Below are 25,057 nucleotides of genomic sequence, written 5' to 3'. Positions count from 1 at the left end.
TAACGGTAGCTGAAACGACAGTGCCAAATACGAAGCGTAGCTAGAAGTACCCTCTCGCGACGAGGGGCGACAGGAAGTCGTCCAAGCCGTTGGCTCAAAAATGGCTCTGAGCACTATGGGACTCAACATCTTAGGTCATCAGTCCTCTAGACTTAGAACTACTTAAACCTAAGGACATCACCCACATCCATGCCCGAGGCAGGATTCGAACCTGCGACCGTAGCAGCAGCGCGGTTCCGGACTGCAGCGCCTAGAACCGCTTAGCCACCGTGGCCGGCCCAAGCCGTTGGGAGGCGTTTAATTTCCCGGGGTTTGTTCCCATATAGACAAGACCAGTGTTCATGCCAGAGTGACACAATGTTCCTATGTATGCGGACACAGGGATCGTCTGAAGAGACAGAATAGCTAAAAGGCCTAGGTAGTCTGACTGCAGCCTCGGCAGTCTCATTCGCCGACATTCCGACGTAAGCAGGGACCCACATAACATCACGTTGGCTCCATCATCATCATCAGCGAGCGAGTAGAGGCAATCTAGGATTCGTTGTACTAAGGGGTGGTAAGTGACCAGCACACGGAAGCTCTGGAGGACGCTAAATGAATCTGAGCATAGTACACAGTTGAGAAGCCTGTGACGACGATGTACAGGGTATCCTGATAGAGGGTGGACAGCTCTGCAGTACAAATCCAGCACTGTTCTAGAAGCCGGTATCTAAAATGTTTGTTGCCAATGACAAAATCGCATCCTACACAACGGTCGGTCTTAAGAGCCATCAGTGTAAACGAAGGTGTCTCCAATTTGGGTGCAAAGTTCGAGAAACTTAAAGGTAGGTCGCATCTAGAGTAGTGTTTTTGGGAAGCGAACTAAGTCCAAGATGAACGTCGACCTCTGCACGAAGCCAAGGCGATGAAGAACGGCTCTCACCCATCGGGAAACTGGCAGGTAATGTAAGGTTAAGCTTCCCAAGCAGGATTCGGGAGGCAACAAAGACGCGGCGCTTATTCCGTACTGGGCGTCAAGGGAGTCATCAAAAATGGACGCATAAGATGGATGATTGGACATACAAGAAGACAGCACTGAGGAGAACATCCCGCCGATATGACACCGGTAGTTCCCAAGCACGATGCTGCGTTGTGAAGCATCCGGGAGGGCCGCGGTTCAAACACCCATACGGCCTCGCTGATCACGGCTTTCGGTAGTCGCATTTAACTACACCGGACAAGTCACGGCTGCCATCTTACCTTTTCTCCAACTGAGCTGGTACTTCGTCTCCAATTGTTTTGACGTCGACCTGACACTATGCTCGAATCTTATTTCTTTCAGCAAAACATTATACCAATAAACCAGACACTTCCGAAACACTTAACCGCCCCGCACATAACGACAGATGCACACATGTTGAAATTAGGCTTCCCGTCATCCTTTGTGACAGGGAGACATACAATACTTGTAGCACCGGGCTTTATCACAAACTAAATATCGATTCCAGATGTTTTTCAATCGCCGCCCGTTTGGTCAAATTGGCTGTGAGTGCAGCAAAAAATAATAAGACTATGTCTGAACTTAAACTAACACACTATGGATGATGCAGAACCCCGTGACTGTAGGATACATTAAACGAAATAAAAGTACAGTTGGTTGTGACCATTCACTTCTTAAACACACAGCAAAACACTCCTCCCCTCTCTCCCTGTGGCCATTCCCTCTTCCGCCGCCCCCTCCATCTCTTTCCATCTTCTCCCCCTCTCTATACAACTACTACATCACCCCCAACCAAATTCGAGCTAGGTGGTCTAGATGGTTCTTACCCCACAATAAATGTTACGTGTACCTAGTTTGGTTGAAATCGAGGGAATAGTTTAGGATGAAATGAGGAAAACATAGAGACAGAGAAAGGGAGAGAGAAATTCATATTATATTCAACCCTCTGCCAGGCACTTTATTGTGAATACCAGAGTAATCACGTACATGTAGATATATGTAATGATTTCTCTACTTCCGTGAACTAATATTATAACCACTTCAGGCTCATCTTCAGGTGAAACATGCAAGAGTTTATATTTTCTTACTTGTAGGATGATGTTGGGCGATGCAGGTGGCTTCACCACAGCAAGATGACTGCTGACACGTGAATGTATCGCTTTGTGTGATAGTTATTTGGGTGAAGATCACGGTTAAAGCAGGCTCAAACATGGTAGTTTGATGTCTCTATAGGCTCCCTGGCTCAGCAGCTGTTGTGGCAGAACACCTGAAGGAAAATTTGGAAAACATTTCGAATAGATTTCCCGACCACTTCTTAAACACACAGCAAAACACTCCTCCCCTCTCTCTCTGTGGCCATTCCCTCTTCCGCCGCCCCCTCCATCTCTTTCCATCTTCTCCCCCTCTTTTAATTCAGAAGGATGTAGGTTGTAGTAAGTACTGGGAGATGAAGAAGCTTGCACAGGATAGAGCAGCATGGAGAGCTGCATCAAACAAGGAGTTTTGGGTGGAGATTTTAATTTACCAGATATAGACTGGGAGACTCAAACGTTTATAACGGGTGGCAGGGACGAAGAATCCACAGAAATTTTTTTAAGTGCTTTATCTGAAAACTACCTTGAGCAGTTAAACAGAGACCCGACTCGTGGCGATAACATGTTAAACCTTCTGGTGACAAACACACCCGAACTATTAGAAACAGGGAATCAGCGATCATAAAGCGATTACAGCATCGGTGATTTCGGCCATAAATAGAAATATTAAAAAAGGTAGGAAGATTTTTCTGTTTAGCAAAAGTGACAAAAAGCAGATTTCAGAGTACTTGACGGCTCAACACAAAAATTTTATCTCAAGCACAAATAGTGTTGAGGATCAGTGGACAAAGTTCAAAACTATCGTAATATATGCATTAGATGAGTATATGCCAAGCAAGATCGTAAGAGATGGAAAAGAGCCACCGTGGCACAACAACCGAGTTAGAAAAAAGCTGCGGAATCAAAGGGAACTTCACATAAACATAGCCAAAGCCTTGCAGACAAACAAAAATTACAAGACGCGAAATGTAGTGTGAGGAGGGCTATGCGAGAGGCGTTCAATGAATTCGAAAGTAAAGTTCAGTGTACTGACTTGGCAGAAAATCCTAAGAAATTTTGGTCTTATGTCAAATGGTTCAAATGGCTCTGAGCACTATGGGACTTAACATCTGAGGTCATCAGTCCCCTAGAACTTAGAACTACTTAAACCTAACTAACCTACGGTTAGTTAGGTCGAAGTAGAGAGGATATAAAATGTAGACTGCCAATGGCAAGGAAAGCGTTTCTGAAGAAGAGAAATTTGTTAACATCGAGTATAGATTTAAGTGTCACGAAGTCGTTTCTGAAAGTATTTGTATGGAGTGTAGCCATGTATGGAAGTGAAACATGGACGATAAATAGTTTGGACAAGAAGAGAATAGAAGCTTTTGAAATGTGGTGCTACAGAAGAATGCTGAAGATTAGATGGGTAGATCACATAACTAATGAGGAGGTATTGAATAGGATTGGGGAGAAGAGGAGTTTGTGGCACAACTTGACACGAAGGAGGGACCAGTTGGTAGGATATGTTCTGAGGCATCAAGGGATCACAAATTTAGCATTGGAGGGCAGCGTGGAGGGTAAAAATCGTAGAGGGCGACCAAGAGATGAATACACTAAACAGATTCAGAAGGATGTAGGTTGTAGTAAGTACTGGGAGATGAAGAAGCTTGCACAGGATAGAGCAGGATGGAGAGCTGCATCAAACCAGTCTCAGGACTGAAGACCACAACAACAACCTAAGGACATCACAAACATCCATGTCCGAGGCAGGATTCGAACCTGCGACCGTAGCGGTCGCGCGGTTCCAGACTGGAGCGCCTAGAACCGCTCGGGTCCTATGTCAAAGCGGTAGGTGGATCAAAACAAAATGTCCAGACACTCTGTGACCAAAATGGTACTGAAACAGAGGATGACAGACTAAAGGCCGAAATACTAAATGTCTTTTTCCAAAGTTGTTTCACAGAGGAAGACTGCACTGTAGTTCCTTCTCTAGATTGTCGTACAGATGACAAAATGGTAGACATCGAAATAGACGACAGACGGATAGAGAAACAATTAAAATCGCTCAAATGAGGAAAGGCCGCTGGACCTGATGGGATACCAGTTAGATTTTACACAGAGTACGCGAAGGAACTTGCCCCCCCTTCTTGCAGCGGTGTACCATAGGTCTCTAGAAGAGCGTAGCGTTCCGAAGGATTGGAAAAGAGCACAGGTCATCCCCGTTTCCAAGAACGGACGTCGAACAGATGTGCAGAACTATAGACCTATATCTCTAATGTCGATCAGTTGTAGAAATTTGGAACACGTATTATGACTTTACTGGAGACTAGAAATCTACTCTGTAGGAATCAGCATGGGTTTCGAAAAAGACGATCGTGTTAAACTCAGCTTGCGCTATTCGTCCACGAAGAGGGCCATAACACGTGTTCCCAGGTAGATGCCGTGTTTCATGACTTCCGCAAGGGGTTCCCCACAGTCGTTTAATGAACAAAGTAAGAGCATATGGACTATCAGACCAATTTTGTTACTGGATTGAAGAGTTTCTAGATAACAGAACGCAGCATTTCATTCTCAATGGAGAGAAGTCTTCCGAAGTAAGAGTGATTTCAGGTGTGCCGCATGGGAGTGTCTTAGGACCGTTGCTGTTCACAATATACATAAATGACCTTGTGGATAACATCGGAAGTTCACTGAGGCTTTTTGCGGATGATGCTGTAGTATGTCGAGAGTTTGTAACAATTGTACTGAAATGCAAGAGGATCTGCAATGAATTGACGCATGGTGAAGAGAATGGCAATTGAATGTCAATTTACACAAGTGTAATGTGCTGCGAATACACAGAAAGAAAGATCCTTTATCTTTTAGCTACAAAATAGCAGGTCATCAACTGGAAGCAGTTAATTCCATAAATTATCTGGGAGTAGGCATTACGAGTGATTTAAAATGGAATGACCATATAAAATTAATCGTCGGTAAAGCAGATGCCAGACTGAGATTCATTGGAAGAATCCTAAGGAAATGCAGTCCGAAAACAAAGGAAGTAGGTTACAGTACGCTTGTTCGCCCACTGCTTGAATACTGCTCACCGGTGTGGGATCCGTACCAGATAGGGTTGATGGAAGTGATAGAGAAGACCCAACGGAGAGCAGCGCGCTTCGTTACAGGATCATTTAGTAATCGCGAAAGCGTTACGGAGATGATAGATAAACTCCAGTGGAAGACTCTGAAGGAGAGACGCTCAGTAGCTCGGTACGGGCTTTTGTTAAAGTTTCGAGAACATACCTTCACCGAAGAGTCAAGCAGTATATTGCTCTCTCCTACGTATATCTCGCGAAGAGACCATGAGGATAAAATCAGAGAGATTAGAGCCCACACAGAGGCATATCGACAGTCCTTCTTTCCACGAACAGTAAGAGATTGGAATAGAAGGGAGAACCGATAGAAGTACTCAAGATGCCCTCCACTACACACCGTCAGGTGGCTTGCGGAGTATGGATGCTTCCGAAGTTGGATTTACTTACTTACTTGCTGACTTAATGCGCCAGTATAGCCGGTATAGGTGTAAAGATCCAACTAGCAGTTTCCACTGTCATTGTGCTTCAGTCACCCATCATTTCTTGTTATTATTTTGTACAAACACTTCCACCAGAAACCGACCAGCATGCAGTATGTGCTAATAGTGTAGAGCACAAAGATCTTAGCCCAAATATACAGTATTAAATTTCTGGGGTGGAAAATTTTTTTCAAATTCTGTGTCTGCAAGGAGCCGATCAGCCAGATCCTATCAAAAATAGCGCCCGTAAGTAAATAAATTAGACTTTAGAAGCAATTTGCTAAATAACTAACACACACGGCGATACATTAAAGTGCACCCGTCCCCTTGTGGCAGTACAGCAACAAGTATGAATATGTTGCACACCTGATCTAAATAAATGTCATGTGAGTATGGCTTCCCGTCGGGTAGACCGTTCGCCGGGTGCAAGTCTTTCGATATGACGCCGCTTCGGCGACTTGCGCGTCGATGGAGATAAAATGATGATGATTAGGACAACACAACACCCAGTCCCTGAGTGGAGAAAGTCTCCAACCAAGCCGGGAATCGAACCCGGGCCCTAAGGATTGACATTCTCTCGCGCTGACCACTCAGCTACCGGGGGCACATCTGATCTGAATCTGGGCCTTAAAGCTCGATAATTAGGTCATGAAAGCAAGAGATATTAAGTAAGTTAATGATCGCGGTTACCTCCAATTATATTTCTTGTCTCTAAACCGATTTTACATCGCAGCTGTCTGATAAGAATAACGTACCCCCGTTCTGTGATATACACACAACATGTCTTTCCCTTGCTGGTGCACTTGATGGCAAGATACACTGAAATGTCACACACTTTCTTTTGGCTTAATTTACTCTTCACAGTTATTCGTGGTTTGCAAACAGATGAGAATTGTTTACTCTTGGACATGGAACAATTTAGCTATAGCGAATAACTATGCTATTGATAGCAGTTAAGCATACCTATGTAAAATCATTCGTGATGTCGATTGTCACTATGATGAAATTTTATTGTATCACGAACTTCTGTTGAAACTGTAAACTGAACAACTGCTCAACTGCTTTCAGTAGATTGCTAATTAACGTTTCGCGAACTGACGCCCTGGCGCCCAATCTTTTTCCTGTGGAGGCACACAACCATAATTGCATCTTTCGAGATAGAATGCTGTACGACCTTTAGAATTAAGGTGAAGCCGTGCGCCACTTACTGAAGCTATCCTGCTCCAAACATTACGCGCGCATGAACCAAATTTTCTCTGCTTTTACCAGCCTCTAAAATGAACTTAATTGTCATCTGCTGATAATTTTAAGTCCAGGACGGAAAAGTCACCCACCACTGTAACTTTATTGTCCTCAGTCACTCGCTGTATACGTGGTAGCGCAGTGGCTGGAGGCAACCGACTCGTACTTGGGACGGCCAAGGTTCAAATTTCTGTCCGTAATCACATCATCTGGAGGCTAAAATGTTGCCCTAAAGAGAATAATGACTATATGTTAGACTTCAACCGTTCTCCCTACCAAAGACTCACGTAGTTTGTTTTTCGTGCCAGCGACATTGTTACACACAACCTGCAACTGCCCGGTTCACATGAGGTAGCAGATCTCGCAGACAGCCTCTTAACAATCTGCACTAGCTGCTGGAAATTCATGTTTTGATGCCGATACCAGTACTCTTATTATTTACAGGTCAAGCGGTCTTGTTCGCACAAATTACATAATTTTTTAAATCGTTATGAATGTTTAAGTCAGAGTTGTGTGTCCTCTTGGCTTAATCATTAACTCTTTTCAGGCAGACCCAGATGTAGACGTCAAGGGCATGTAGTACTCTCTACCTTTCACCGCACAAATGAACGGTTTGCCATCTCACTAGCCTGTTTCCTCAGAATGGCAAAGAAACAAATAAACTTAACGCACACATCTACACTCACGAAATGCAGCCCCCCCCCCCTTTCTCTCTCTCTCTCTCTCTCTCTCTCTCTCTCTCTCTCTCTCTCTCTCTGTGTGTGTGTGTGTGTGTGTGTGTGTGTGTGTGTGTGTGTGTGTGTGTGGGCGTGCGCGCGCTCGAGTGCCAGTCTCAGGCGACAGATGAGATGAGGCAATATTTTCACTTACCGTTGTAACTGAGCCGCGGCTTCGTGAGGCACATCACCAGGTGACATTCTATGTCATCCGGAAGGACGAACTTTGCACACACAGGACATTTTATTCCTGCGGGAGAAATAAAAGAGAACAATAAGTTTCTGTAGCGTAAGAGAATGTACGAACTTTTAGTAAAATACCATAAATTATAATGTTTTGAATTTGGAATTATTAGCTGCTACGGCGCTCTATTTTCGAAAGGGTAAAACGCCTGTACAAGTCTCACGAGACTGAAACTTTTCAGATAATGCAGCAGAGTTATACATGCGACACGAACTTTTCTGAGACAACTTGGCAAAATCACAACAAGTTAAAAACCAGTGTCAGTCGCGTGACAGCAATTATCATGCGGTTAGGGAATGTTGGAAGTTAAATAGTAATTTCTTAAATTTACAGAAGAATAGGAAGTGCCTTTCTTTTTTATTTTTAGAATTTTTGTTATTCGTTCTACACATACGACACTTATTTAAGGGTAATTATGTTCAGAAGGACGACGCACGATCATGACGCTTCATACTGGTTTATTAGATTAGATTACATTAGATTTACTTTCATTCCAATTGATCCGTAGTGAGTAGGTCCTCCAGGATGTGGAACATGTCAGAAAAACAACAATACATGACAAATATTTACAACTAAAACAAATAAGCTAATGTACCATTCCACAGGTCCCAAGTGGAATGATCGTCATTTTTTAATGGACACTAAGAGTCATTTTACAAATACTAATGCACTGAATTTAAAATAAAAAAGTTTTTTATTTATTTATAAGGTAATAAACATGTAATACACACACACACATTTTCAATGAACACATTACTGCACTGAAATTGTGCAGAAGTTATGTTGTACTTATATACAAATCAGTTGGTTTTACTAAGAAATTCATCAATGGAGTAGAAGGAGTTGGCCACCAATAAATCCTTTAGGCTTCTCTTAAATTGAATTTCATTGGTTGTTAAGCTTTTTATGGCTGCTGGCAAGTTACTGAGAATGTGTGTTCCTGAATAATGCACACCTTTTTGTACAAGACTAAGTGACTTTAATTCCTTGTGAAGATTATTCTTATTTCTATTATTGATTCCATGAATTGCGCTGTTGGTTTGAAAAAGTGATATATTTTTAATGACAAATTTCATTAAGGAATAAATATATTGGGAACAAGTAGTTAGTATCCCTAGTTCAAATGGCTCTGAGCACTATGGGACTCAACTGCTGTGGTCATAAGTCCCCTAGAACTTAGAACTACTTAAACCTAACTAACCTAAGGACATCACTCACATCCATGCCCGAGGCAGGATTCGAACCTGCGACCGTAGCGGTCGTGCGGTTCTAGACTGTAGCGCCTTTAACCGCTCGGCCACTCCGGCCGGCATCCCTAGTTCCCTAAACAGGCTTCTGGAGGATGTTCTTGAGTTCACACCACATGTAACTCTTACTGCACGTTTTTGTGCCCGGAATACTTTAGCTTGGCTTGATGAATTACCCCAAAAAATAATCCCATATGACATTATGGAATGAAAGTAAGCATAGTATGCCAGCTTTTTCATTTTTATATCCCCTATGTCTAACAAAATTCGCATTGCAAACAGAGATTTGTTAAGACGCTTCAGCAGTTCTGTGGTGTGCTCCTCCCAGTTGAATTTATTATCAAGCTGTAATCCCAAGAATTTAACACTGTCCACTTCTTCTATCTTCTTGTCATCGTATGTTAGACATATACTCTTGGGACACCCCTTACAAGTTTTGAACTGCATGTAGTGTGTTTTTTCAAAGTTTAGTGACAAAGAATTGGCTAGGAACCAGTGATTAATGTCCACAAATATTTTGTTGGCTGATCTTTCTAAGACTACACTTGATTTGCTATTTATTGCAATGTTTGTATCATCGGCAAACAAAACAAACTTGGCATCTGGTAATGTTACTGATGAAAGGTCATTGATATACACAAGAAAAAGTAAGGGCCCAAAATGGAACCTTGTGGGATCCCACATGTAATTAGTTCCCAGTTGGATGATGCCTGATAGCATTAAGAGAAGATGTTACTGTAACTTCATTTATTATCGTTTATTTATCTTACGATAATAGGGGAAAATACTAGAAAATAATTGCTAGGGAAAAGTCGGCAAACTGGCGTTATACATCATAACAGTTGTCTTGTAAATTTTTTTATGTGGCATCACGGATCTTTTTCTGTGAGTATCTAAACTTTCCTGGCGTATTAATTCTTGATAATCTTGTCCCATCTGCAGTCATCCTCACTGACTGTTTCAGCGGTCAATCTGGCCTCCATATACAGGTGAGAACGCTGTTTGCTGACTCTTTTTTCCGGTGAAATTTAATACACAGAGTTCTCACCTGAAAACAGCGCCCAGTCGGACCGCTGAAACATCGTGTGAAGATGATTGTATGATCCGGCTGCAGGCTCGACAAGCACACAACGAATTAGGTCTCTTTTATAATGGGGCACTGATTTGACATCTCACATACCATACACTTACCACTACAGTTTGTATCGTATATTCAGAAAACTTTCGTATCAAAAACACACACTGTTCGCCGGCCGGAGTGGCCGCGCGGTTAAAGGCGCTTCAGTCTGGAACCGCACGACCGCTACGGTCGCAGGTTCGAATCCTGCCTCGGGCATGGATGTGTGTGGTGTCCTTAGGTTAGTTAGGTTTAAGTAGTTCTAAGTTCTAGGGGACTTATGACCACAGCAGTTGAGTCCCATAGTGCTCAGAGCCATTTGAACATTTGAACACACTGTTCCCATTGCAAACTGTTGCACAGGTTACCAAGAAGTAACATGGTTGTGATTATTATCGTCCACCCACAGATAACTGCGACAGACAGCAACTAAATTCATAAAAAATAATAGACGCGTAAAAACATTTGTACAGAAATGTAAAATAACGATAAATATTTACTGTTGGTTCGTCAGAAACAGCTCGTTATAGAAACTAAGTTTTTCTTCCAAGCACTTTATATACGAGTTGAGAGATTTAACACAAATCCAGGACGTCCTTTTCACTTTTAGTGCCGTCTCCAAAGCTTGTGGCCATGTCTCTTGTCAAACTATGAGCTAACTTATCATCATAAAGCCTAACACAAAAGTGTTATATCGACATGCACACATCATACACCTTGTATACCGACGGATCATGGCCGGCCGTTATGGCCGTGCGGTTCTAGGCGCTTCAGTCTGGAACCGCGAGACCGCTACGGTCGCAGGTTCCAATCCTGCCTCGGGCATGGATGTGTGTGATGTCCTTAGGTTAGTTAGGTCTAAGTAGTTCTAAGTTCTAGGGGACTGATGACCTCAGATGTTAAGTCCCATGGTGTTCAGAGCCAACCGACGGATCATGATTTTTCTCATTGCCGAAGACAGCCTTAGGTCAGAGGCCAGTATCCCATACGGGGGCTATGTTTTGGCAAACGAAGGTACGTTCAGCATTAAGGATGCGAGTCAGAATTTTATTATCCAAAATTAAATTACTTTCTGTTGTGCCACACATCTTCCGAAGCAGAGAGACGTACCAAAGAGACAACTGCAACTGACGAAAACAGTTATCGAACACGTAACACGAAGCAAGTAGGAGTAATGACCAAGTTAGAGGACAAGCCACCCTTGTCAAACAGAAGTAAACAAAGCATCCGAGAAACTTAAGACCAAGCGAAAAAGGGCCATTTTCTTTTGTTATCCCGTTTCACAATCACAGAAACTCTGCTGTTCCTTTTTAATGTCGGCGCTTATCCTGTAAAAAACTGAACACTGTTCGCCTATTGCCTTCCCCGTCTCCTGACGTTTAGAGTACGGGACTCCACTCCAATACGTCCCTCGAGCCTACACCGACCCTCGAACACCACCAATCCGGCTCCCGGTAACGAGTCGGACATGTATGATATCCGGCCCTCCGTAATATTTTTGTTTGTTTGTTTAGTACAGTCGAAGCTTGTTTATCGGGCATCTACCGTAACGAATGACTCGCACAAAGAGTAGAAGAAATGTAAGAGACTGACTCGCGTAACGGACGATGATGCACATAGACTCTGTTTACTGATTTTTTTATTTTTTTCAGTCTTTAAGAACCATTTCAAAAACCACCTTCTGGCCTGGACCCGTCTCTTTGATCACTATAAACGAAGACTTAAGTTGTGCGTTCTCCTATAAACTTCCGCACTGAAAAATAGAAGCTCAGTCGGTTGTACTGGTCGCAATGCGCCTCGCGCCGCAACACGTGTGATGTGTACTGGGGCTCGCGCTTCCGCGACCATTTTGCAAGATCTTTTCTTCGAAAACGCGTGGTAACCCTTTCCTTTCCAGTATCTGTTTATGAATTCCCACTCTGATCTGTCATCGTTAACGAACACAAATTCATTAAAGACGCCCATATGGCAGTAGCTATGCACGCTACGAATACGCTGTGTCTCTGTTTCGAGAAATTTTGAAGTGTCTTTAGATATCTTTCTTCCAAAAGATGATGTACTCTACTATAAATTAAAAATTACAGTACTATATTAAAAATCTATTTCAGTACCTATTTTTTCGGAATGGAAGGCAATAAGGCAATGACCTATTCCACATGGATTCCTACAGAAAAAAAGTGTTTCACTTAACGATTCTTAATTACGACTAAGATGCAAGAACGAATCACGCTTATTATGCGAAGTAACAGCGTACCTATTTTTTCGGAATGGAAGGCAATAAGGCAATGACCTATTCCACATGGATTCCTACAGAAAAAAAGTGTTTCACTTAACGATTCTTAATTACGACTAAGATGCAAGAACGAATCACGCTTATTATGCGAAGTAACAGCGTAAAATGTACAATGCAAATGAATGTTACAAAATACATACAAGAATCAGTCGTTTTTATTTTATGGCCAATTAAGATACACATTACCTGACATCCATAACTGTAATTAATTATATGAGATTTCCTGAAAATTTACCGTACGTAATTGACACAATTCAATTCACACAACGAAATTAAGTATAGTAATTGTAATTGATGAAATTTATGTAATTGTAATTTTCCATTTATAATTGTTCGTGGATGTGGATCAAGTTTATTAATGGAAATCATCGACAGCGACTTCAAATGCTCATCAGTTAGTTTAGATCTGTAAATGTTTTTGTGTATTTCATTTTGGACAACGGTTTTTCACGTGTCGAAAGAGGGGCAAAAGACACGAAGAAACTTATGGAAATGATCAAACTGTTCGAGTGGAAGATTCTTATAAAATTACAGTAATGATGACTTTAAACATTTCAAATCGCTACACTGCAAATCAATCTATTTACAAAGCTGAGTAAAGAATTACACTGGATTTATCTTTAAGGCAATCTTAATTACATTAAATACGCATTGTTAAACACACTGGAAAACAGCAGTTACGAAACACACTAGCCACATTATATTTTGTTTTTCAGGTGGCACATGTTGCAGCAAAGGTGCTGGTACCGTATACTACAACTTGACTCAGCTTCTCTACTCTTCGGAAGACGTCACTGCCATACACGTAGCATAGTCTGAAGTAGTCGTAACATACGTAAAGCTCAGCACCCGCATCGGCCATCACCGCGGCGATGAAATAACTGGCTGACTTGCCAGTAAGTGCCAACAGGAATTGCGGAGCGGAGTCCACCCCCGTTCCCTGTACCACAGGTATATGACTCACGTCTAGTCCTAAACAAAAATTTAGACGTACATCTACATCTACATGGATACTCTGCAAATCACATTTAAGTGCCTGGCAGAGGGTTCATCGAACCACCTTCACAATTCTCTATTATTTCAATCTCGTATAGCGCGCGGAAAGAATGAACACCTATATCTTTCCGTACGGCTCTGATTTCCCGTATGTTATCATGGTGATCGAGTTCCCTATGTAAGTCGGAGTCAACAAAATATTTTCGCATTCGGAGGAGAAAGTTGGTGATTGGAATTTCGTGAGATTTCCAGCTCAAATCCTGTATGATTTCTGTGATACTCTCTCCCATATTTCGCGTTAATACACAACGTGCTGCCCTTCTTTGAACTTATTCGATGTACTCCGTCAGTCCTATCTGGTAAGGATCCCACACCGCGCAGCAGTATTCTGAAAAAGGACGGACAAGTGTAGTACAGGCAGTCTCCTTAGTAGGTGTTACATTTTCTAAGTGTCCTGCCAATAAAACGCAGTCTTTGGTTAGCCTTCCCCACAACATTTTCTGTGTGTTCTTTACAATTTAACTTGTTCGTAATTGTAATACCTAGGTATTTAGTTGAAATTACGTCTTTTAGATTAGACTGATTTATCGTGTAACCGAGGTTTAACGAGTTCCTTTTAGTACTCATGTGGATGACCTCACACTTTTCGTTATTTAGGGTCAAACTGCCACTTTTCGCACCATTCAGATATTTTTTTAAATCGTTTTGCAATTGGTTTTGATCTTCTGATGACTTTATTAGTCGATAAACGACAGTGTCATCTGGAAACAACCGAAGACGGCTGCTCAGATTGTCTCCCAAATCGTTTATATAGATAAGGAATCGTACTTCAACACTACAGCATGCTGGTATTATGGACTATAGTCTGTCCAACTTTTCTTGAGCCATGTCAGTGGCGACAGCAGGCAACAAACCATTATTGACGCCACGTGGCGAGATGTGTTACCACAATGCTTCGGCGAGAAGATATCCCGTAATGCTGATACCACATGCAGTTCGCGCTCCGTTCTGACCACTTGTTGTGATTTTGATGACGGAAGGAAGTAACGAGGTTTTGTGAAAGCTCATTACATTCATACGTGGTATTTATCTGTAGCAATGTACATGAATTTAAATTAAGGCCACAGCTCAAGGTCAAATAATACGTTGCTCACTGAGTAATGGCTACTGCAGTGCCACTCAGTGTCGTCTCGTAAAGACTGGCAGCGGTGCCAAGCGTCACGAAACTTGTGAACTGTACTGAGAAGTCCCGAGCAGGGCCCAATGCCCTCCCTGACACAAATGTCAGTTCACGTCTTCTGCTTATTTTGCCCTCTTTAGACTGCCGCTACTGCCGAGGCTCTGCGGCATTGGAATAGAACCCCAGCATTAGATGTGGGGTTCTATTCCAGTGCCAGATAGCCTGGGCAAAAGTGGCAGTCTAAGAAGGGCAAAATAAGCTGAAGACGTGAACTGAAATTTGTGTCAGGGAGGGCATTGGACCAGGGTAGTCCGTGCAGCAATGTTAGCTGTGGTGCTGTGGCCATATAATGGCTACCATTCTTATCTAACAAGCAAAGAGACCTATGTTCAAGTCCCGACCATGGCACAAATTGTAATTCATTTCTTCGGATTACATGATTATCGTACATAAAGATGAGACTCAAATGTCTCGAGATCTATAGAACTGTACTTGACACAAGATATCTACGGAATACTTATAACTATATGGTGTCACTTGACATTGAAAGCTTCAATGACGCCGAAAATCGATAGTTTAGTGTCTGTGCATGATGCGGGACATACATCAGACGATCTGAGAAGCCTGATGAAACACTTATTGAAAATAAAATACACAACATTTCTACGAACACTAAAACAACAACGATTATAGTGTACCAAAAAGAAGGAACGAGGAAAGTACGGAATATTACGGTTAGACGTCACGTCGACACAGTCATTCGAGACGGAGCGTAAGCTTCACATTACATGCCCATACCGAGATAATCGTCATCGCCTAACTTCAGTTACAAATTTCCTGTTTTTTATTCGTCTTTCCAAATATGAGTCTGAGGGCTGCGTTAAGCTAGGATCGCACAAAAATTAGTAATGGATGCGGCTGTGCCCATGTTGATTGAACTAACACAGCATTCGTCTCTAACAATGTGGGGAAGCTACGAAAAAAAGGTCTTGAGAGAGGGGCGAGGGTGTGGTGCCTGTACTATTGTTTTAGGTCCACACTCAAGAAGGCAGTGAGCTGGGGCACCACGATGTGGTACTCACTGTACTACCAAAGACACGTCTGCCTGGGGGATGCCACGCCTGTGAGGTTTTGTGGAAGGATGACCGGTCCCACGAGGCAGTCGCCAATTATCCCCGTCCACAGACAAGCCGAACCGGTGTTGCTGGTTCGCTGTCACCATACCAAGGGGATTCTCCATACCACACAGCTGGGTGTCGTGAGGGCTGATGATACCGCCCCTCGTAACGGTAGCCTCATCTCTGAATATGGTGGATGACAGAAATCCCAGCACTGTATGGCCTGTGCGACAGTTGCCGCAGAGGGTAGTCCGTAGCTAATAAAGCCTGCATCCGTGTTAAGTGATACGCATAGCGGCAGTGGTCGTCGAGAATGTTCCACACGGTCGTCTGGCTTTTCCAACACTGACAGGTCACCTGTCTGGTGCTGAATCTGGGTCCACCTTCACGTGGATGTACCTCAGGCCGTGTGCCTGTAATACCCGTGTGTCAGTCGTCATTATTCAGGGGTCGTCCCCTGCAGTTTGCCACCATTCAGTAAACTCACTCCGTGTGGTGAATGCACCGAAATATACAGGAACACCAACAGGTAAAGTGTAGCGAATCAGTGTATGTGCTTATCTTGGACAGACCAGACAACAGACCAGAAAAAATCGCAACCGATAAGAGTCACTAAAACGGAAGAGTGTACGGTGTGACTAACACTATCTGCAACTAAAACTACAACACCAAAACAGAATGACACAGTCCTAAGGCCAGAATGGTTAACGATGATCTATAGCCTCCACAGAACAGAGATATTTTAAATAAGGATTATTAGGAAAATAACGGGTGCAGTACAAAGTTCACATGGCTGAAAAATTAGTAGTAATGAGAAGATATACTAAAATATACGCAAAATATCAGAAGTAACGGCAAAGCGAAGGTGAATCTTCTTTTTACACCTCTACTGAATAAATAAGAACATGCAAAAGAAAGAAATTTACTTGTATTTCTGGAAAAAGAAGTCAACAGCAGCATGGATTAAGGAAATAAGAACATAGCAGCATATATACATCAAAAAACCAGAGATACAAAATGAAACACATTCCAGAAAAAAAAATTAAATTTAGAAGGCTGCAACGCAAAAGAAATAAGAATGGGTTCCATTTGTGAGATTACGTGTTTGTAACTGACGATTCCGCCGCACTATCCTGTTCTTTCCTGCAGAGCAAGTCTGGGAAACAACTGCAGCTCGTCAGCTGTCACCCAGGACTCTGCAACACCGCTACACAGGTCCTCCACAAGAATGGGAACTGGTGAAGCTATTGAACCACTTCTTAGAGGACATGTCGCTCAGCTGTCATGTTTCTCTTGCAGCTGCGGTAACATTGCTCCTCTGCTACCAGTTTAGTCGTCACGAAAAGGACTTCCCACTTTAACAACCAATCCAAAGACAAACGTGTTGAAATTTTCCTAATTTCCCCTAACCTTTCGACATTCTCCTCATGAAACACGCTCTCATTTCTACATTACACTTAACTCTCGAATACTAAGAGAATAATACATGCCCCCATCGCCTCCTGGAACCTGTTTCGCTAACTGCCGGACATCACTCGGCGCACGCTGCTCAGACCTGTGGCTTATTCTTCATGTAACTCTTGTGAACACGGATGGTAAATTAGTGTACGCCACTCAACTCTAAGTCAGTCCCTTGCCTCATCAACGAGCCCCCGCTAATTTTTCTCCCTTCATGTCCATCAACTTCTCTCAATCTACTGGTCAGTGATAACCTCGACGCTGGGTACGCTGGCCAACAACAACACTCTGTAAGACCTGTGCTACACTATTTTACTCTGCTTTTGATTCGTCTTCGCGTACCAATTTCCCGAAAAATTCCAAATATCTCTCTGACGACTGCGTTTCTGGAGGCCATAAGCTTCCTCGCCGTCTTCAGATTCGTGACTATTTCGCAGTTCCACATAAAACCACTGGTTGGGCAATTGTATTATACATTTCAGTCTTACTTGTCTTTTAAAGAAGGTTGAAGTCGAGTAATTTATTAAGTGCAAAACGTGCCTTTTTGATTGCGAGAATCCTGGGCGACCTTTCGTGATAAGTTGTTGCGGTCTAAGAGACTATCGAAGTACTTGAAGCTGGTTACTTTTTTGAAGTCTATTCCACCGATTTCTACATTTCTTTATTGGTTCTGCTGACCGCATTGTATTTGTCATTTTCTCTGGTTCATCCCGAGGATGACTTCTTTGCCTTTCTCTATTAATAATCTGGCCATCTGCTTAAGCAATTATTCATACCTGACAGTACTACACCATAGACATACACTAAAATACATCGCATGAAAGGGCTATACTAGACCGACACATACGCCTAAGACTTGAGGTGTACAGGCATGCAGAAGACTTGTACAGAAAAACACTACACAACACGCGTAAACAACACTGGGAACGGTTGTAACAAAACAAACAGAGCAGAATTTGGGGGGCGGGGGGGAAGCATAAAAAATACTAACAGAGAAAATAAAACCCCTTTAGTTCTGGGAACGCTACGGCTGGATGACGGCTCTTTGATAAGGGGATGGAAGAAGACAGCGGAATTTCTGTTGTATAAACTGATCTCTGCCGACGTCATCGATACAGACACACAATATCATAGAACACTAAGAGAAGACCTAAACACACCATACCAACACTGACACAGTCACCTTCCCTTTTGCGCAATATGAGGTTGCGCTAGCAATCTCAGAGCTCAAAAACACAAAAGCACCTGTATCAAATGGTATACACACGGAAATACTGAAAAAAGTAGCACCGGAGATCACCCAGTTCCTAACAACGTTACTACACGATGGCTTACGGCCGGGCAGGGTACCTACAGTACAGAAAACCTGCGAAGCAGTTATTATTGAGAAATCAGAAGAGAGGAACCCTACAGAGCCAAAGACATAGACATATATCTCTAACAAAACACACTAGCAAAGATTCAGGGAAGCTACTGTGTAAGCGTTCGCAAATCCACAGGGCATTAGCCAACACCAGTTCGCCTTCAGAACCGGTAGACACAGTAATACGCCACGGCAATAATGACTGACACTGTCGGAGGATTCCATTACCTCTGGTGGCTCGCAATGTTGTAAAAGTTAAGACATCTGGAGGTACCGAAATTACTGCACAACAGTTTCCTACACAACTGTAAAGACCGAGTAGTCGAATGGCAGATAGCATGAAACGAATTAAAAGAATTACCAAAGGGTGTCCTCAAGGGTAGATCTTCTGAGAGTTAACAATGTAACCCCTCCTACAACTTCTGGCTGGAGATGACAGGTCAGACGAAATTGGCGCCTATGCAGATGACTTATTAGATGTAGTCTCTGCAAACAACAGAGTTAAGCTAGAAGAGAAAGCCAGTGGAATATTACAAACAATTACAAAATGGTGTCACAACAAAAGACTCAGGATAGCCGAAAACAAAACGACAGTCACATTACCGAAAGTATCACCCCAAAGAAGTCCTTCGGTTAAAATAGGGGACACAAACATCAAACGAGCACATGTTAGACGATATCTTGGACTATATATAGATGATGAAGTTGAATTTGCTCGAACACATAAGGCTAATAACAGACAAAGCTGAAAAAATATTACATAAAATGTTGAGGTTAAATTCGAACCAGTACAGAGTACCTCTAACAGTCATATGGACATACCATTGTGCACTCTTAGAATCAATACACAGCTTCGTGGCTAGTAGGTGAGCACGCAGACTGGACCTGGTCACCAACAAAGCACCGATCAGACGGTGGCAGAGAAGTGTTCAAAACTGGTTCAAATGGCTCTGAGCAATATGGGACTTAACATCTGAGGTCATCAGTCCCCTAGAACTTAGAACTACTCAAACCTAACTAACCTAAGGACATCACATACATCCATGCCCGAGGCAGGATTCGAACCTGCGACCGTAGCGATCGCGCGGTTCCAGACTGAAGCGCCTATAACCGCTCGGCCACACAGGCCCGCTAGAGAAGTGTCGTACTTAGGCTATCTGTCGCCTTCGGCACCATCTTAGTGGATACACCCTGTGTTGGTGCTCGGAATATGCCTGTCAGATACCACGATCAAATATAAAACTGTAAGGTACTGGTTAAAGATGGGGAGACTAGGTAAGGTGTGCACTATACTTAGTGTACCGATACAGACATGTCGCCTTAAAAGTTGGTATTCAGATACATGGCAAGGTGAGTGGGATATAATGACAAGGGGCGTAGACTGTACGACTTCCTCCCTGACATAAGGGAGCGGCTGAGAATGAAAAATATCGACCCCAGCCGCGGTATGGTACATTTCTGAACTGGACACGGACCTTATCCCACGCACTTAACCGCATGATTCTGAGACAGACATCTACATGCACACTGTCTTCTTCTGGGGCAATACTACACTTAAACTACACAGAAACAGACAGACACCTATATACAGCTGTAAGAGACCAAGAACAATGGGCACAATTGAATGCGTGAACAAACAGTATTTCAAAAACAACACACGAAGCGTACCTGCGGTTACGGCATAACAGGCATGCGTATAAGCAACGTAACGACAATCTCAAGAGCGTGGACAGCGACATTCACAGTGACAGTGACAACAGTAACAATTAAAAGGATCAGGAGGAGAAGAAAGATGAGTTGTAACAGTTAATAATACACACATACCTGTGAATCAGACATAACATGCCAAAATACACTGACAAATTGTACATATCACCCTCCTCCACGAGGCCCACGAGAAAGACAGGCCGTGGTGCCTGCCTCACGGGGGTAGGCCTGAATTTGCTCGCTCGCTCGATCGCTCACCTCAGCTCAGCAGACAAAATGCGTTTCTAAAAGCCTGTTAACTCGCAGCTGCGCATGTACGTACTGACGAGAAGTGCATCGTCTACTGGAATCTGCTATTATGAAGTCTTACTCATTAATAAAATGGTTCAAATGGCTCTGAGCACTATGGGACTTAACTTCTGAGGTCATCAGTCCCCTAGAACTTAGAACTACTTAAACCTAACTAACCTAAGAACATCACACACATCCATGTCCGAGGCAGGATTCGAACCTCGACCGTAGCAGTCGCGCGGTTCCGAACTGTAGCGACTAGAACCGCTCGGCCACCGCGGCCGGCTTACTTATTAACAGTACTACAACAAAATTTAGTTTAAGATCAATAATCGATATAAATGGTATAACGGCTTGCTTGTTTATAGTATTTAGTCTCTTCTGCTTAGCAGTCCTTATTTGATGTAAGAAGTGGTGCCTCATGCGACTAATAATCATATTGGCATGATCTTAATTTTATTGCATTCCACTGCAGCCGTAACAAATTATAAGTAAGCCTATGGACTTCCGATCAGTGTAGGAGTGATAACAGTACGACTCAATGCTAGCGGATTCCAGTAGGAGATCCATTTCTCGTTTTTACGTACACACCTAGTTACGAGTTAACAGGTGTAGAGCGAGCGAGCGTGACGAGGAGTAGGCTGTGTGCCAGCACATCTCATCATCATCGAATACAAACGTTACACTACTCTATAAATACACACACACACACACACACACACACACACACACACACAAGCGCGCGCATTGTACATACCACTCAAATATCAGGATAGCGAATACTAGGATAAATAAAGCATAAGTGTTTGCAGTAGAATAAGAGCAGTTTCTTGTTTTCAATTTTTTCCATTAATTTAAATGGTTACCTTATTTTACCCAACGAGTGGAGTAACAGCGGGTATCTTGTGACTAATGACGCTAGTATTGTTCACGCTGAGATGGTTTATTTTAAGCTGAAACCGGACTAGCATCATCTTGTTGAACAGTAAAAAACCCTAACACGCTAAGTACTCTCTGTCATGCACTTTGTACTAATTTCCAGAGAATATATAGATTTAGAACCGGCAGCATGAAGGTGACGGGTAGGAAATTTGTCCACAGATTTCTTCAAGACGACGCTATCATTTGTTTTGGTTAGTCCGAGATGATTTCTCGAACGAAACTCGCTGAAGAAGCTCGCGTTTTCACGCGACAATGTGAAGGCTGCGTCCACGGCGACAGCACGGGGCTGGCTAGCCAAGTCGGCACAAGAGTTTCCTCGCAGTGGACAGAGGAGGCGTGCTGGGCGGCCCAGTAAGAGGCTTACACGCTTGCGCGCCGGGGTTTCAGCCGGTTACACAGGATTTCACCTCGCGCCGCGCCTCACTCGCGTTTCGAACTCTACGGATTCAGCTTCACAGCTCGTTACGCCAATTCTAGTTACTCCAAGTTACAATTAACGTAAACGCGCCAATAGCCGGTATTTATTTCGCGCAGCGCGAGAAACGAAATATTATTTTCTAGCGAAGTGGATCAGGAAATGTGTCGTCCCGAAACAGTTGTTCTTTCACAACATTCTCGGTGCACGGTACTCAACGTGCATCCTCCGCGTCTCCAGCACAAAAATTGGGTGTATATGTATATGTTCATGCGTAGGTCAATAACACCGGGAGCAATTTCAACCAAAACTGGTACACGTATTTTTTACTATCAATTAGAAAATGTGTGTGTATGCGTGTGTGTGGTGGTGGTGGGGGTTAAACATATGCCAATGTCTCAGGGTCGGTATGTCGTGCCACATAAGCATCAGTGTGTAAACGACTGGAGCAATTTCAACCAAACCTCGTAACTACATATCGCACTATCTGGAAAGAAAGAAAGAAAAAAAATCACACTGTAGTACGACTTTCGTACTTAGAATAATTGGGTGCAGGTGAACAGGAGGTCATTGCACATATGACAACTTACACGTATATGGAACATTCGAGAGGCACCAGGCTACGGACTCAGTCTTTCTTTCGTTTTTCAGAGGGTTTTGGTTCGTCTTGTGCTGTACCAGGACACTAAGCATCTCCTACTAAAAAAGATGTATTTCGTGTGTCGGCGTGCAATCAGTCTGTCGGAACTAAAATTTGGAGATACTCACTACGACTTCCATACTCCACCTCTGACTCTAACACGGAAATTATTTCCATATTGAAGAGGAGGGGCACCTTCAGCCATCGGGCAGTAACAGAAAAACCGCCAACCAGTGTCAAAAAAGATGTATTTCGTGTGTCGGCGTGCAATCAGTCTGTCGGAACTAAAATTTGGAGATACTCACTACGACTTCCATACTCCACCTCTGACTCTAACACGGAAATTACTTCCATATTGAAGAGGAGGGGCGCCTTCAGCCATCGGGCAGTAACAGAAAAACCGCCAACCAGTGTCACGTCGTTTGATTTCCTGTACATATATAAATTACCATATCCACTGGGTTTTTCATGTAACGCGTTTTCTCTTTAACTTAAGGAGTACTTACGTAGCTAGCCAGGAATATAGTTAATTCTGTTATTTTTCACAGAGTTCAGAAACGGTTTATAGAAACGATAAAAGTGTCAATGGTGGAGCAACATGCTCTACACAATTGGCTGTGTTCAGGTACATGTTCTGGTGGCCGAATGTTCATTTATGTGGCGTGTTCAAAAGAGTGTCCATTTTCTAGTATACACAACACAACGCGCCTTCTAAACGACCTGCCGACGAGGTGTAGAGCTGCTCGTGTCACGAAACGACAGCTTCCTCGATGCGATCTTTAACGTCATATACAGTTGTGGGTTCGAATGACATCAACAACATTTTCTAGACATCCCCACAACAAGAATTCCGTTGCTGTTAAATTGGGAGACCGTCAGGCCATTCCTGAGGAACAATGCGTCCTAAACACATTCCAGGAAATCTGTTGTTCACTTCTTGCGCAAGACCACGAGGAGAATACGTTGGGTGACCACCGTGCTACACTGCTGCACTCACTTACGGCCTCTAATGCCCAACGTCAAGACTAACATTTTCAAGGAGATTACCTAAACTGTCGACAATAAAAGCTCGATACATCTCGCCTGTCAGCGTGTCTGCGAAGTAGTGTGCACCGATGATTTCAATTCCAAAGATTCCACACCATACACTAATGGACCACGACGATCGACAAGACGTACTCCATTTTTCTGTGGCCCAGTAATGCATACTATGATGATTCAGTAGACAGTAATTTCTGAACGTGGATTCATCAGTTAAGGAAGGCGCCCAGTGTGAAAATATTCATAACCCATTCGCAGAAAGTAGCTCTCCGATTTTCTATGTCAGTGACAGGTGGTAGGGGTGAAACCTGTGTCCAGGTACTATTCGCTTCAAGGCTATAAGGCTGACACTAGTGACTGCAGTAACTTCTCGTGAGCTGACATGAGGAACACTACGAAATGCAGCTAAAACGAACACTTCCGCGTCCTCACTTCTTGCTGAACTCCGTCTACCACCGCCGCGCCATACCAACCTCCTTGTCTCTCGAAGCTGCGGTACAACACATAAGAACGTAATGGCTGATGGAGCTCTTCGACCAGGATATTTCGCGGCGTAAGCTGCTTAAGCGGCATCGTATCGGCATTCGCCGAGCATCAGCATTGCATGTGTATGTCGTGTTTACTCCACCTGGCAGACCGAACCTCGCTTCTTTGTGCATTCCGACCTATCCTGTATACAGTAGTGTTAATATACATTCTACGCTGTAACTCAACATGACCTGAAACAGCGCATCGCAGAGGCTGCTCAATAACACCAACAACTTTACATCTCTTCCACACGTCGTGTCGAAGGCACACGTGTTGTGAATTCAGGAAAATGGGCACTCGTTTGAGCATCTCACTCAAACGAACATTCAGCCCCCAGATCATCCACCTGAAAACTGGCAGTTACGTACAACACGTTGCACCCGCCCTTGAAACTTTCAACTTTTAGAGTTACACAATCAAAACTAATAGAAGTTTCATTTATTTAAATACATAAGCCATATGACAGAAAAACTACTGTTAGATTCAAAAAACTACAACTCGTTGTTGTAACTCTTTGGGAAATAACAAATAATGTTCATAAATCTGCACAAAGAGTGACGTTTCTCACGTTTACCTATAAATTTCACTTGCAGTTTTGTAAGTTGTAGAGGAAAAGCCTTATGTCAAATACCTGTATATAACAGTGTGTGTGTGTGTGTGTGTGTGTGTGTGTGTGTGTGTGTGTGTGAGCGTGTGTGTCTGTCTGTCTGTCTGTCTGCGGGGAAGCGGTTGTTGGAGTTATCCTAGCGAGACCAAATACTTTTAAGGTAAACTGAATTAGAGGAAACTTCTGTCGTGGAGACAAGATCCCTCCTATCCTCGCAGCAAATGCAATACATGCACTAGGCTGGGAGGCGGGAGGGGAGGGGGAGGGGCGTCAGGTCGTCTTCTGGCCGTCGTAGCGACAGCCG

General features: G+C 43.3%; 1 protein-coding gene across 3 annotated transcripts in view; it reads right to left on the bottom strand.

The window, feature by feature from the left end:
• Positions 1-25,057, bottom strand: part of LOC124788307 (E3 ubiquitin-protein ligase ZNRF2) — a 714,395-nt gene that overhangs the window by 94,372 nt on the left and 594,966 nt on the right. For all 3 annotated transcript variants that reach the window (XM_047255538.1, XM_047255539.1, XM_047255540.1), the window contains one exon: positions 7,721-7,816. In XM_047255538.1, the coding sequence (XP_047111494.1) occupies positions 7,721-7,816 (96 nt within the window). The remainder of the gene's footprint in view (positions 1-7,720; positions 7,817-25,057) is intronic.

This window comes from Schistocerca piceifrons, chromosome 3 (assembly GCF_021461385.2).
Source record: "Schistocerca piceifrons isolate TAMUIC-IGC-003096 chromosome 3, iqSchPice1.1, whole genome shotgun sequence".
Lineage (NCBI taxonomy): Eukaryota > Metazoa > Arthropoda > Insecta > Orthoptera > Acrididae > Schistocerca > Schistocerca piceifrons.
The sequence above is the reverse complement of the archived record's forward strand: the minus strand, read 5'-3'. Positions and strand labels throughout refer to the sequence as shown.